The sequence below is a fragment of the Pholis gunnellus genome, assembly GCF_910591455.1.
Source record: "Pholis gunnellus genome assembly, chromosome: 4".
Taxonomy (NCBI): Eukaryota; Metazoa; Chordata; class Actinopteri; order Perciformes; family Pholidae; genus Pholis; species Pholis gunnellus.
In genome coordinates, this window is record NC_136530.1 from 9,925,483 (window position 1) to 9,940,554 (window position 15,072).

At 40.9% G+C, this 15,072-nt stretch overlaps 1 protein-coding gene across 1 annotated transcript in view; it reads left to right on the top strand.

Moving 5' to 3' along the window:
- The window catches only part of pex5la (peroxisomal biogenesis factor 5-like a), a gene marked incomplete at both ends in the record, with an annotated part of 77,795 nt that extends 65,294 nt beyond the window's left edge, over window positions 1-12,501 (top strand). The window contains 6 exons of the mRNA XM_079157403.1: window positions 104-247; window positions 1,850-1,920; window positions 3,616-3,834; window positions 6,901-7,066; window positions 9,688-9,845; window positions 12,300-12,501. Of these exons, the coding sequence (XP_079013529.1) occupies window positions 104-247; window positions 1,850-1,920; window positions 3,616-3,834; window positions 6,901-7,066; window positions 9,688-9,845; window positions 12,300-12,501 (960 nt within the window). The remainder of the gene's footprint in view (window positions 1-103; window positions 248-1,849; window positions 1,921-3,615; window positions 3,835-6,900; window positions 7,067-9,687; window positions 9,846-12,299) is intronic.
- Window positions 12,502-15,072: the final 2,571 nt, after the last annotated feature.

The window sequence follows — 15,072 nt, forward strand, 5'->3', positions numbered from 1 at the left end:
AACTGCACAGGACACCCTGGTTGCCCTGGTTTGCATTTGAATATGGAAGAGAGAGAAACTGACATTACCACTGTCCCTATTTTTTATTTTTTTTTGCTGACAGGGCTACTACTTCCACACAGATAATCCTTATAAAGACTTGCCTAACGCATTTGAAGAGGGACAAAAGAAGTCACGAGAGGGAGACTTGCAAAACGCTGTGCTTTTGCTGGAAGGAGCTGTCCTGCAGGACCCTCAGGATTCAGAGGTGAATTCATTCAGCACACACATTTTCTTTCCTTATGGCTAAATCCAACCCCAATAACTCCACCTCATACTGAGAGAATCTAGAGAGGAACGACTCGTATTGACCACACAGGCTGTATGAAGCAGATTTAGTAGGCAGCACCCGCAGGCTAGACGCTGATCGCCTGTTGAGGGCAAAGGATTTGTTTCCCTCTTTGTCAAAAGAGTTGTTTACTGTAGCAAGAATATTCACATTGTTCGTACTCTTGATGAGAATTTCCATTTGCCCATTGAGCTGAATAAGGGCTCAATCCGCAGGTTTTTCTCCTTTTTGTATTCTCCCCGTTTCTAAAGAAGTGACCTCTTTGCAGGCTGAAAGAGCAAATCCTTCATACAAAGTACTTTCGGAATCCCCTGGAATATAGAAATGTGCCAGTTATTCCGGGGAGAGGATTATCCCACGGTGTATGGAACTAATACGATTCCAAAATTCCACCTAGGGCGCTTAGTGGCTTATTGCCCCACTGTGAAGACCTCTGAATCATTCAGAAAAAAAACATTTCGACCGTCATTTTGAGTGGAACAAAAAATGCATCTCCAAAGATTAGCCTTAGAACAGGTTATTAAGAGTGCCCTTACAGGCACCAACACAGAGGAGCAGTCTCCTAATCTTACATTTGGGATTAAGGGTTGGTTACATCATTTGTGCCCTCTTGTGCTGATCAAAGGTACTTTCCATTTGCATGTCCCTGCGGAGGACCAACCCTGGCACAAAGATCAACCACAGAGCCTCTCACACGGTCACATTCAACATTTACTGAGCAAAAACTCAACAACCAAAGGCTAGTTGATTAATCTAGCAACTATTCTAAGTTATGTTTCAAGCAAAAAGGCCAAAACATTTGCTTGTTTCAGTTTCTCCAGTGTGACGATTTGCTGCTTCTATCTTTTTTATATAATTGTAAATTAAATGTGTTCCGTTGCCTATAACAGTTTTGGAAATGACTCCGATACAGCCTAAGATGCTGGATCGGGTATCAGTGGGCATGCAAGTTGCTTCGATTTAATAGGACGTTATCATACGATTTATCAGCACATTTATGCTACACAGGAACAACAACATGTTTAATTTGCTACCTGATCTGTATATCCTGCCCGATCGGTACAACTAATCGTTCAACTTTGAATAAATGAGGAGTCCTCACCTAAATGATCACTTTCTTTTTTAAAGAGATAGAGCAGCATGTCAGCAAGTCATCTATGATAGCCTCGTTGAATAATATGTGGCTTTCTATTGCTCGGCTGGTTTAATATCTTAGTTTAGACTAGAGTATCTGAGGAAAACCCTCAAAGCTAAACACTTTTTTTAACGCACACAATTTGTAATCATAATTGCATGCGCCCTTGTTTGACCTCATGAAAGTTTTCCATTTGATGGAGTTCTGAATGTTTAAATGCTCTGCAGCTCCTCTGGCATCCTTCGCTCCGTGCTGGATCTCACTCATTGTGCGTGACAGACGATGCTGAGCTACTGAGCTACTGTTCATCCCCTAGAGAACACCGGCTATGGAGTCCAGGTTTCCAACCTGCTGTTTACTGTTACCTGTATTTTGTTTCCCCGCAGGCTTGGCAAGTGTTGGGGACAACGCAGGCGGAAAATGAGAACGAGCAGGCAGCGATCGTGTCCCTCCAGAGGTAAGGACAAACAACTGCAACACATTCCCATTTAGAAACTCAAATCGATAGATTGTCAGCTGTTACTGCTCTTCATATGAAATTTGCCTGAGAGGTTTCAATAAACTTTTTGGCAGCAAGAGAACTCAAAATTCGGATGTCATATTTTGTAGGAAGAATGGCATCACCATTTTACTTTACCAACTGGGTATTGGAAGGAAACATTTCTGCGACTTTTATTCCTAAAATAGAACCACTCCACATGGATGGTGATTGCACAGAGCCACGGTAGGAGTCCACAATGGGTGGTGGCCCACTTTCATTCATAACACTGCTGAAGCCCGAAATTGCACCTATCTGAGAGTGTGAACACTGACGAGTCAACTGAAAACAGGAGACAGCCATTCAGGGGGAGAAAGAAGGCAGATCGTCCATTCTGTGAAATTCAAAAATCAATTTAAAAAATGTAATTGCTGTTCTACATAAATGGGATTCCAAAGGATGAGAATAATTTATTGTTCAGTCCCTGCAAGAATCTTGCTCAATCCAATAGACTCATGCATATTCTGAAGCGGTATTCAGATCTCAGATAGTTTGCATGGTGTACACTTTAGTTTGTTTATTATGTAACAGCTCCATCTGTGAGGGGACTGTTCGGGTACGAAGTGAGATTAGATGTTTAACTGGCATTACTCCTGTTGTTGCTACACTGGCTGGCAACACTTCAGTTGGCAAGCACCATGTTATTCAGTTGTTTTTTTACCACTTCATTAAATATTGCCACACAGACAAAAAAAACACATTTTGTTTGGCTAATGTCTAGTTTTGCTTAGTTTGGGTTATTTTGTGCTTCGCTTTGTCTCCACAGCTCTCTGAAACATGTTCTGAAGTGCTGTGGGTAACTGAAGAAGGAAAATGTGACTGATGTGTGGTTATGTTGTGTTTTTTTAATGGTCAGCCAGTTCTGTACACTAACAAATCTGCTAAATCTGGGACATGTCCCTGGATAACATGGCTGTCTGGTCACATTGGACTTACTTAAAAATATGGATCTGTTGAATTTATCTTTCGATTTTTATAACTCGTACGCATGGTACACATGTTGCACAGAAAACCACATGCTTGAACGTGTGCACGTGTGCACAATTGAATTGCCTTAACCAGAGTTTATGTAATCGTCTCAGCCTCAGCACATTGCAGTGGGGGATTGAATTAATTTGGTTTGACTGAGATTATGAGGGTTTTCAGGAAGTTGTTGCATCTGCTGTCGCAAATCTGCCTTGAAAATCATTTTGATGAAAGCTAAGTCTTGTTTTGGTCTGTCCTCCAGTTTTTAAACTAATCCAAGTTGTTCCTCTAACATAGTGCTGCTTCTTCTCCCCATTTCAATTACAAAAGCAAGCGTAGATCTTAGTGGCAGTTGTCCGAATTATATAACCGGTGATATAACTTAAGCACCCGCTACAAACGCACATCTCTCGCTCTGGTACTATCACGAGAGCATTTCTTTTTACTAAATGCAAACCTAATGCAAATCATCTCACCCTGCTGCTGAGGGCAGAGTACAGCTCATCCATCCAGAAATCATTAGCCCACGCCTGATGTTCCCTTGCTTTGGCCTGTCCCAATTAATGCCTGTCAAATCTAGCTTTTCCTTTGAAGTGCACAACTTACACCATCTCTTCTCGCCCATGCCGCGGTCCTGTCTCCATCCAGGTGTTTGGAGCTCCACCCAAACAACCTCCCGGGCCTCATGGCTCTGGCAGTGAGCCTGACCAACACTGGTATGCGAAATGACGCCTGCGAGGCCCTGCTCCGCTGGCTGCGACACAATCCAAAATACAAGCACCTGCTGAAGGGCAAGACCCACCTGATGGGATCCCCAAACTCCCAACGCAGGAGGTCTACGGCTCCCAACGTGGGCAGATACGAAAGGTGGAGTATTAAGACTGAATAGGCAGAGTACAACAACAACAATACTTCAGAATAGAGTATTGAGCTGTATTTATAGGTCTTACAATCTGAACTTGCAACAACGTTTGTATTTCTAACTTCCTTATCTGGCACACGTTTTGTAAAAACAATGTCAAGTGTCCAAACAAAAAGACTGATATTTAAATACCAAACCTGAATTTCAACCTTCGAACAGTTCAGAGTCAGTTCAGTACTGGTGCTAAAAGACAAATCGACACACACACACACACACACACACACACACACACACACACACACACACACACAGTGAAGTCAGCAAACAGCAGATCAGAGTGGTCACAGTGGAGACAGTGAAGGAAATCAGGTGAAGTGAAGATTTCTCGAGTTAATGACTACTCTCGTATCTGTAAGTAAGTGCAATAAAGCCAATGATTTATCAATACAACTGTTCAAATAACATGTAAACATGCAGAAAGGTCACATGTTAATCTGCTCTGTCTTTGTGGAAGCTCTGAATTACTTCAAAGCCCCAAACGATGATTGACAGGGCCTCATTTGATGCTCCGATGGCGCCTTTCAGACATCAGATTTGAAATGCCAACACCACAGAACCAGCAATATTTTAGGAAAAGGTCACTATTTAGGTAACAATTTTGTATATTACAGATACCTACAGTATTAACACATACATTTTTTTTTTTATGAATGATAATGTGAAATTGGAGTCATGTGACCCACTGGATGGAAGACATATTCCTCTGTTGGAGATCTTGGGACTACTCGGAGTTGTACAGTGGTGTTAACAGAAGGAAGCTTATCTTACATCAGTCTTTGGCTGAGTAGAGTCACTGTTCTGCAGAGAGCACACAAACCGGTGTGTTCATTTGATGCTCCGAAAATCACAACTAGGTCGGAGCAGGAGCGTCAAAGCAGTTTAACGCCTTTGGTGCGTATTCAGACATTTGAACATTAGGTGTACTACAAAACCCGAGTTTCTGACGGGTGTTCCAGTGTATTTGTCCTGGGTTTTTATTGCGAAGGGAATAACGGAAAGAGTAAAGTGATGATGCGCTGTTGCTGACAAAGAGTAATAAAAATGTTGCCACCTTAGTGCAGACTACAGAGCCGCGATGTTATTAGTTAATTGCCTTCATAAAGTATAGACGCAACGTAACCCCTCGGCTACACAAGCTAAAACAAAAGTTGTCTGTATGTCTGCCTGTTTAGCTTAGTTTGCAATGTATCTTTAATTTGGCAAAAGCAGCCCTTCCACTTTCTACCAGAGTACCTGCAGGCATGAATCCCATCAGCAGAGGGAGGACAGAGGCCAGGATGGAGCACTGATACAGACTGATGTCTGTGTTCTTCATTATCTAGACTTCAGTCAGGATTATGATTTATCTTTGACATTTTAGATTTGTTTGCGGTGAGATATTAGTTATTTTGTATTGAGACGATGCTGTTGTAAACAAATCAGTTGCTGCTCTAGAAAAAACATTTAGCCTAGTTATATTTAAAAAAAAAGACAAATTCATATATAGACACACATATATACACACATACATATACATAAAAGAGAGTAAAAAAACATACAAGGCTTTCAAATACCACACTAAACTACTTTTTCTGCCAACATGTCACGAGAACCGATACTTTCATGTTTGTAAAAAATAACGACTCGTCCGGGGGATGGACCCCATTTATTCTTTGCTAGTGCTACATTGTCAATAACAGATCAGGGTTGAAATCGGCAGAAGGTACTAATGGTAGCTGTTAACCCGTCCTGCTTGGCTTAATAAGGGGCCGCTCACATGGTTCGTCTAAAAACGGGTGGAAAACACCGGCGGTGCCACTTTCATTTTCTATCGAAGGTGCTTGAGGGGTTGAGCCCAAAACCTGCAAGTTGCAATGACAATGTTGATGAAGTTGTGGTACTTTAGCAGTAAGTCTTACTGACTCAAAAAGGCAAGTCAAAACAAAGATAAATGGATTTCTAGCACCGTAAATCTGACACAGTGTGTGTGTCTGCTCGATTTGTGTGTGTCAATTTGTCTGACCTTTCAACCAGGAGTTGTGACGAAGCAAGTTAAATATTCAGTGACGGAGCATAAAGCTCGGAGTAGAAAATATATCTGCCAGCTGTGATTGGTTGTTCCTTGTTACAAAAAGTAAAGTTGCACTATTTTTAGCCGTCTTGCCCTGAAAAAAAATGGCCGCTTGGGAACGCTTGTGCACCGTGACGGTGTCAGTCTCACTTTTGAGCGCCTTCTGCGCGTCTACATTGACAACAATGGATTTTAGGCCCCCTAATGGAGCGAACAGCTAATGTTAACGGAGGTTCCATTGAGTTACATCATGAACGGTTCAAGCTCTACTCAGGAAAAAATAGTATTTGAAGTAGGTAAATCATGACATCATGATTATGTGTTCAAATGTAATTTGTAAAATTTAGTTTTTGACGAGAAACTAATAAATCCAGTTGTTTGGGGGAGATGTTTTCAAAGCAATATAAAATCAAATATTTACATAAAAATACAATTGTTTATTTCCTAATCATTTGCATTGTGTGTTTTTATGCAAATAAACACTATAGATGAAAATAACAATGTAGATGAATAACATTTAACATTTTTGACTTTTTACACCGATTTTAGAACGGGTGAACTTATTTACAGTGGTATCGAATCAGGTGTCAAGAATGGTGGCATTTCACTGGTATTGGTATCAACTACTAAATTCCTGATCATGTGACATCTCTAGACAACACTGAGGACATGATTTAAATAATCTGAACCAATGAACAAAAAAAGAACTGAATACTATTGGTCCTTTTTTTAACTCAACTATTTTAGCATTTTTCCTTCCTCTTATTTCTCTTTTCTTCCCTCACTTTCTCTCTCATTTAGTCTCCTGTCAATCTCCCTCTCCGTCTCGTTTTCTTACACTTTGTATATAAGTTGACATGCAGCAGTACAGTGCACATCATAGCTGTGAGATCTTAAGAGCGCTCACTCAGCTGCCTTAAGTCACATTAATCCTTAGCTGTATGTGTGTGCGTGTCCACAGCTCCCTGCTACCCGAGGTCAAGGAGCTCTTCCTGGAAGCAGTTCAGCACAACTCTGACAGCATCGACCCGGATTTACAGACAGGCCTCGGAGTGCTCTACAACCTCAGCGGAGAGTTTAACAAAGCTGTAGAGGCCTTTAATACGGCCCTGTCAGTGCGGCCCGAGGTAGGACACACACACACACACGCGGAAACATGCAGATTAGAAAGAATGAAGCTAAAGTTGCACAAACACTTGGCAGAGGCACTTGTCAGATACAAAATACAAGAGATGCAAGTGCAAAATGCAAATGACCTAATTTGTAAATGTAAAAGCCAAAAAAGTTCAAATCTGCATCTTAAATCAAATACATAATTTAATTATAATTTGTTCTGTTTGTTGCTTATGAAACAAGCATTAACTATAACGACATATTTAGAAATACAGTATATTGTAATACAACAAAAATCTAAATACACGGTGAGATTCACGTATACTGGTTAGTGTGCAATACATAAGAATATATTGTTTTCATTCAGAATATTTTTTAACACAAAAGAGAGAGTGCCATACAGTATGATATTGGCACTGATGTTGTAGATCACCATATTCTTAAAGGGTCAGTTCTCCTCCAAACATACAGTACTTTCCAATTACACTTGTGGTGTCCAGCCATGCAATTATTTAAATTTACTTTCTGAGATGTTGAAATGTTTGCTGCTATTCAGTACATACTGGGGTCTCACTGGCAGAGATCACTGTAAGCTGTGGTTGGTGAACACATGGATGCACTGGTCTCCTTGCAGAGACAACATGTTCGACAGCTGGTTGACTCCAGCTGGCACTCAGTTGTGCCAATGATGTAAACTCTGGGCCTTTCATGAAACACTATTTATGGTTGATCAGAGGCTCAGTCAAATATTCACAACGGATACATTTTATAAAATTGGAAATCAGAGGATACTGGTTGGTTTTCCTATCCTAGCTGGTGGCTGTTGATAGGTTGTCTCACACACACACACACACACACACACACACACACACACACACACACACACGTGTGATCTTTGCCAAAATGTTTCCTGTACATAATGTTTCCGTTATTACAGAAATAAGATTTAATTTTATAGTATTGCAATAATGATGGTAATAAAGACAGAAACTATGACTACTGTTCTGCAACAGTACTTTTCTCCAAAACTCACAGAGGTTTGGAAGGAGTGCCGCACAATATTGTGATATTGTGGCATTTATCATTCCAAATCACAATTCACTGTTGAAACTAGCCATAATACTGTTCTATTTGAAGTTATTACACAACATATTTTTTTTTATTTTCCATGGTACATTGTGAATATATTAGATCTTCATATATCAAATATATTGTATTTATTTCCATTAAATACAAATCCATTAATTCCCTGAGTTATTATGGCTGTTGCATTTGTTTTAACTTTGTAGTAAGAGCTGATGATATGTGTAATATTAATTATAATTGCAATAACAATATACATGGAAATCTTTCACTAACCTTTTATGGTTGGTCTGTTAGACACTAAACTCATTAAACTGACTCTGAGAAATACATTCAGTACCAAAGATCTGCTAACCCCCCCCCCCCCCACACACACACACACACACACACGCACGACACTAAAGCACACACTTGAAACCATGATCTGTCACACACCACATGTTCCCATGCAAACACGTACAGCATGAAGCCCTCAAGCTTGTACACATCCTCGGAGAGATGGAGCTACAAATATCAAGGGAGAGCTCAAGCAAACAGATGCAATGAAGCACATCAGACTGTCACAGCAATATGTGAAGCAAGGAGCTGCCAAATGTGGCCTCATGAACTCTGGACTGGCACACATTTGCTCTCAGTAGAGCAGGATCTAGTGCACACACACACACACACACACACACACATATTTACACAGAAAACCAGACTTTTGGGCATATTTCATACACAACAAAGAAAATAAACACATAATTACAACCACAAACTTTTCCCCCCCAATCTCTGCATCTCCTTCATGCAAATCTGTCTCTGTCCTCACAGCACTGTCCCAGGCCGGCACGAATATTACTCACTGTTAAATCCAACCTCCCACATTTGACTTGGTAATATCGGCTCCCCTGCTGGTAAAAAAAAAGCTCTGAACACAAGGGGAGATAATTATATCCTGCTGCTAGGCTTAGCCAAAGATGAAGGACCTCTATACTGTAGCAGACCATGACCTCTGTATGTGACTGTCTACCTGCAGGTGGGAAACAACAGCAAGGACACAGTCTGACGTAACTCAGCTCTCCTTAAAATACCCTTATTAGGTTACTTCTTAGCAGGGAGATGCGTAATGCTCCAAACACTTCCTTGTTATTTGTGCCTAAAAACATTTAAAACAGAATTACGTCTCACTCGCACACTGCTGTGTTTGCATATACAAGGCTGAATGTTGTGTAGCAGTAGCTTAGATTATTCAGCTCCAGTTCACTCGCACTTTCCTGTTAAAGACACTGTCAGCTACTTAATCAGGCTCTTTCAGAGATGGAAAGCATTTAAGACTTAAATATAACTAAAGAAATGTTGCCGATTAGTTTTTAATGCAGGCAGAAAGGAATTCGCCAGTGTGTTTACTAATTAAAAACATGCAGGAATATGTATGTGCGAACAACATTATCAACCCTGACAGCGTCTTATAACACACGTCACAGTGAACTTTACTAAAAACAAACTTTTCATCTTCACCATTTAACATTGCTTATCACTCAACCAACACCACCACTCGCCCTCCATCCAGGACTACTTGTTGTGGAACCGCCTGGGGGCCACACTGGCGAACGGGGACCGGAGTGAGGAAGCGGTGGAGGCGTACACGCGAGCCCTAGAGCTGCAACCGGGGTTCATTAGGTCCCGCTACAACTTGGGCATCAGCTGTATTAACCTGGGGGCACACAGGTGAGTGACCTGGGACTATAAGAGAGTTAGTTCTTACACTTGTTTAAAGAAGTGGAGTAGAGTTAATTAGGGTAGCATGAAGAAAAGTCAGAATGGTACTTCCAGCCATTGATGAGAATATACAATCTAGCGAAGTGAGATGAATAGATCTAAACTCAGCAATCCACCAGTTATGCAGCAACTATGCAGCAAGCATACACAAATATCCAAATCAAGGATGTGATTATCGATTAATCGGCCTCTTGTGTTCTCAATAAGTGATTAATCTGTATGAAAATAGTGACAATTGCACAGCCCAGTCAGTATTCAGATTTCTTGTTTTATTCCACCAATGGTCCAAACCTTGAATATGATTAGTCAGCATCAAATCCTCACATTGAAGAGGCTGCAACCAGGGAATGTTTGTCATTTTTACTTGAAAAATGACTGAAACAATAAACTAATTATTAAAATGATTGCTTAACAACTTATCGTTGCAGCTCTAAGGCAAACTCTTGAATTACTATATATTGTGAGATATCAGATAAGATGATCAGCAGCACGTAAATATAAACTTAATGTCGACCGTAACAGCAATTCCTTTTGAGTGATATTTCTCAAATGCTTGGTCGATTATAAAAAAATCCACAACAGGTGTGCAGAAAATGTTAATTTAGCATGAGACAAATGCCTGTTGGCCTTAACATAAAATTAGTATTACAGACATAATTGTGTGAATTGGCAAAAACCTAGAGGGAAATACAATTCAGCCCACAGCATTCATAATACTCAAACATGAGTATTCATATTTCAAAATGAGCTAGCTACCTTGATCAAGAACATTACAGACTCATTATGAACCTGCTAGACAACATCCAAAAGAAAACAAACTTCCAAAAACAAACAACTCTGCTGCACACTTCGTTACCTACAACTAATAGCAACCAAGCACACAAACGGCAACCACACATAATTGGAAATTGCGACATGATTATTCCTTCACACACTATCCTGAAGCGACATGGCGGGACCAAGTGGGCTAGCTAGCAAATTAAGTTACATGGAAGCAATGACAGTAGTGTTTGCTAATGCTAGTTAGCACATCAAATGATCTATAAGCAACAACAGTGTGAAGTGGGGCGTGTAAGCTAACGCTAGCTTAAATTATTAATGTTCGCTCCCAAAGGCAGCCACTTCATTTACCACTTTAGTGTTTGTGACAATGTGCACAGCAAACGTGTAGTCAGCAAATGAATGGAGCAAAGGGGCCCCCTTTTAAAAAAAGGCTGTGTTCAAAATAGAGTATGGAGTAGGGTCTTTAGCTTAAAGCTACAGGTGTTTCTGCATTTACAATATCCATATACGACATGTCACATAGTATGCAAAGCAGGTTTAAAGGGTTAGTTCACCTAAATTACAAAAAAGGACGTATTCTCCGTGCTTACCTCCAATAGCCAGCAGTGTTCAATCTGTCTCTGGGATGTCTGTCTTCATCCCAACAAAATAAAGTGCGTATTTCCAGAGACAGTGTATCATTCTGGGCAGATTGCACACATGCTGTGAGATCACCAGCATACGTTTAAGGCTCTGCACCCACCCACAGGTGTTTTCAATATTATGGCTGATTAGACCTCTGCTCCAAGCACTAATAATAAAGGTATAATTTGTCCCATGCAAGTCAGAGAGATGTCAATTGAATACAGTCCGTACACACCCACATAGTCCTGCCCACAGGACAGATGCGTAGCAAAGTTCATCTGTACCTCCCTATGTAGCCTAATAGGCAGTGCTAGATGCTTGTTGACAGAGGGACTTGGACTAGTGGTGAACTGCCAAGCTTATACGCTAGCCAGCAAGAACCATGCAAGAGCAAGTCAGTCCCAATAGCTTTCTGTGCTAGCCGGCTTGCTAACATTCACATTCGAAACAAAGTAGCATAATGGTCAGAACGGTGGCCATTTTTATGTGTATTGTTGCCATTGCGACTGTTGTAGCGGGCTAACTTCCGTATAAACTAAACCGACTTATGGTATATCGCCAACTCATTGTTGTGATTATTAAGCACCGAAAGCCAGAGTAAATGAGCAAAATTTAACAACTTAAAGCTTTATCCACACACTTGCTATCACTGGATGAGTGTCAACATTTTTAGGCCAAATTTCTGTTACCAGTGTAGCAATAAAACATGGAGGAATTAGCAGGCTAGCTAGCTAACTAGTGTACGGCTGGTTAGTTAGCTAGCTTGCTAATTCCTTCATGGCCAGTCCTTCTAATGCCAGCACAAAAAAAGTGGATATCATATCAGTCCAAATAAGGCAAATTAACATGTCTCTTGTTTGTTTGTTTGTTTGTTTGTACTTTCCACTCTGCTGCTGTAATCCTGCACGTTTCCCCTTTGTGGGACTAATAAAAGATTATCTTATCTTATCTTGTGCAGGGCCTAAACCAATATTCCTATTATTGTTGCTTCCCCAGAGAGGCAGCCAGGAACTTCCTGACTGCCTTAAGCCTTCAGAGGAAGAGCCGGAGTCGCCAGCAGTCCCACCAGGTGATGTCTGGAAACATCTGGGCTGCGCTGAGGATAGCCTTATCCATGATGGACCAGCCCGAACTCTTCCAGGCTGCAAATATTGGTGACCTGGATCTTCTCATGCGGGCCTTCAACCTAGACATTTGAGGAATGGGAGATAGTGACAATAGCATCTCCCCTCTCACTTACCATTCAATTTCTACCCAACAGCCAAAAGCCCAAAGTGCACACATCAGAAAGGATCGGATCTGATGTTAGAGACAATAGTGTGTTTTTTTATGCACGTCAAAATTATTTACATAGTCGTCAAAGTTGTCATATTTTTCGCCCACGTACTTGGACCAATTCTGAGGACAGGTTCCTCCAAGTGCTTGAAGTAACTGCTTTGTGATGAATTTGCACTGCAATTTGTGATTTCCCTGAAGAGCACAAGGACGGGCAAAGATTGTACGAGCAATGCCTTAGAGAACACATCAATTAAAAACTGACTCATCCAGTGGAACAGAGCTGAGCCAGAACAGACAGGCGGGCAGACAGTATGAGAATCTCACACAGGAACCCTCACATGCTGTTTGCAGAGAAAAGATGAGGTTTTGAGAAAAATAAATGAAAAGGTTTGTTATCCAATTACTTTCAAAGACTCAAGACTCTCTCACCCCCCTGAAGGATGGATTTAGTGAGCAAATGATAAAGACTGCACCGTATGACCTGGAGCTCCAAATTCTGTTCCTGGCTTGTTTTCATCCTCTTGCATTGGCGAATAATGACACCGCATGAATAAGCATTTTCATAGATGGATTCTTGTTTAAAATTTACATACTTTTAGAAGTTTTCCCTTTGCACTTCAGACAAACAGATCTTCCTCAACCCAAGTGGAATGTGCAAGCCAGGTTGTAAAGCCTTACTCAATTGCATGCCAACAACGATATTTCTATTTATACTATTTTTATGGCAAGACGAACACACTAAGCATTTTCAAACTGGTTTTTGATTTCTTTAAATAACCGCCATCTTCTGAACTTGAAAGCTTTCTGAGCCATTTTTTGTTTTTGTTTTGTTGTTGTTTTAATTTTTTTCAGGGGAGGGGGGGGGGGGGGGGGGGGGGGTGGCTCCTTGCTTCTCTTTGTTCCCTTTATGCTGACTAGTTGGAGAAATACACACAGAAGCTGGGCAACATTCATCCGCAAATCCTTCATTAGTGTGGAAACTTTCAACATTCAACAACAAAACAAAAGTTTTTACTGGTCTAAAAATGTCTCTTTCCTCTTCTGGGACGGCTTTAGTAACTCACATTTGATTTGCACATCATACTCACGTTTTCTTGACGGTATTAATTTCAATACAGTTTACTAACATTACAGGTAGTACACGAGTAGCTTCAAGCCAAGACCTAAGAAAGCTTGGGGTATTTCTTAATGCAGTCATTTGTTTCCTTGCTGCGCCGCCACAGGCAACGAAGCTCATACATTGAATTAAATTAGTCTGCCTCAGCCATCATGCATGATTTATATATTTATGTAAGCTTTGGCAGGATGCCGCACATATTTGAAAAGCTACTTGTTTTACCATCTGTAAACTTTTAATCACATGAAAACATTACGTTTTTGTGAGTCCACAAAACACATGATTGTATGGAGACAGTTATTATTACCTCCACCAGGGAGGGTTCTGTTTTTGTCTGTCAGCAAGATTACAGAAGAAAAAAGCAAAGCTTTCAAACATGCTTTTTGTTGTTCTCTAGCATCACTGTTGCTTGTTTGAAAGTCAGCCTATGAGGGGAACATCACATTCCTGGCCGTGCAGGAGAGTAAATGCTAGATAATCTGCTGTTCTGTATCGCTCAGCACCTTGGTGTTTAACAGGCGTGTCCCCAGTCTGGGTGTGCTGTAGAAAGTAGCTTTTTATTCTCAGATCCTATGCAAGAGGTCATGTTTTATGTTGCCATTCTGAATTTTCAGTTTGTTCCCGTCTGCCTCGGTGGGCCAAAAGGAAGCGGTGATTCTGTGCTTTTGAAAGAGCGCTATCAGGGGAAACCAGAGACCAGTACGAGAGCCATTCATCATCCAAACTATACAGCTTTGATGTCACGGTCTGTATGAGAAGAACTGTTTCATTAGGAAGCTGGGGGAGAGCGAAAACAAGTGCTCTTTTTCCAGGAGAGAAACGTGGTCGATACACATACAGCGTCCTCCCTAAAGTGTAGCCGTCATGTTTTATAAACCTGTGGTGTAGCAATATGACTTTGCGCCCGTCAAGTTCACTGACATGCAGTATATCAAGCTTTGCTATTTATTTCACAAACCACCACACGTGTTCTCTTTCAAACTTACCTTGAGAAGAAAACTTTTTAAGTGCACAACTGGCAAACTGTAACCAGTCGCATTAATATGTTATCCACTTGTACTTTCAACATAACGAGTAAGATGATATTTCAGGCTGAAACAGATGAGTAGCAGTCAGATACTTCAAAAAATCTTGGCAAAGTCTCTGTGGCCAACTCGGATGTTTAATAGATCAAGGAGGCAGAGGGGCCCAGTGAGGCACAGCACATATGTGCACGCCACTAACAATCCGCATCGGAGGGGGGCCGACAGTGGGCTGCACAATAGCAAAGGCAATGAGACCGAAGCAGAAGTGCACGCACAAATTTATTCAGAGATTTTATTATGATGAAAGAATTGGCAGTGTGGCTTTTTTTTTTTTACTGAAATATTATGG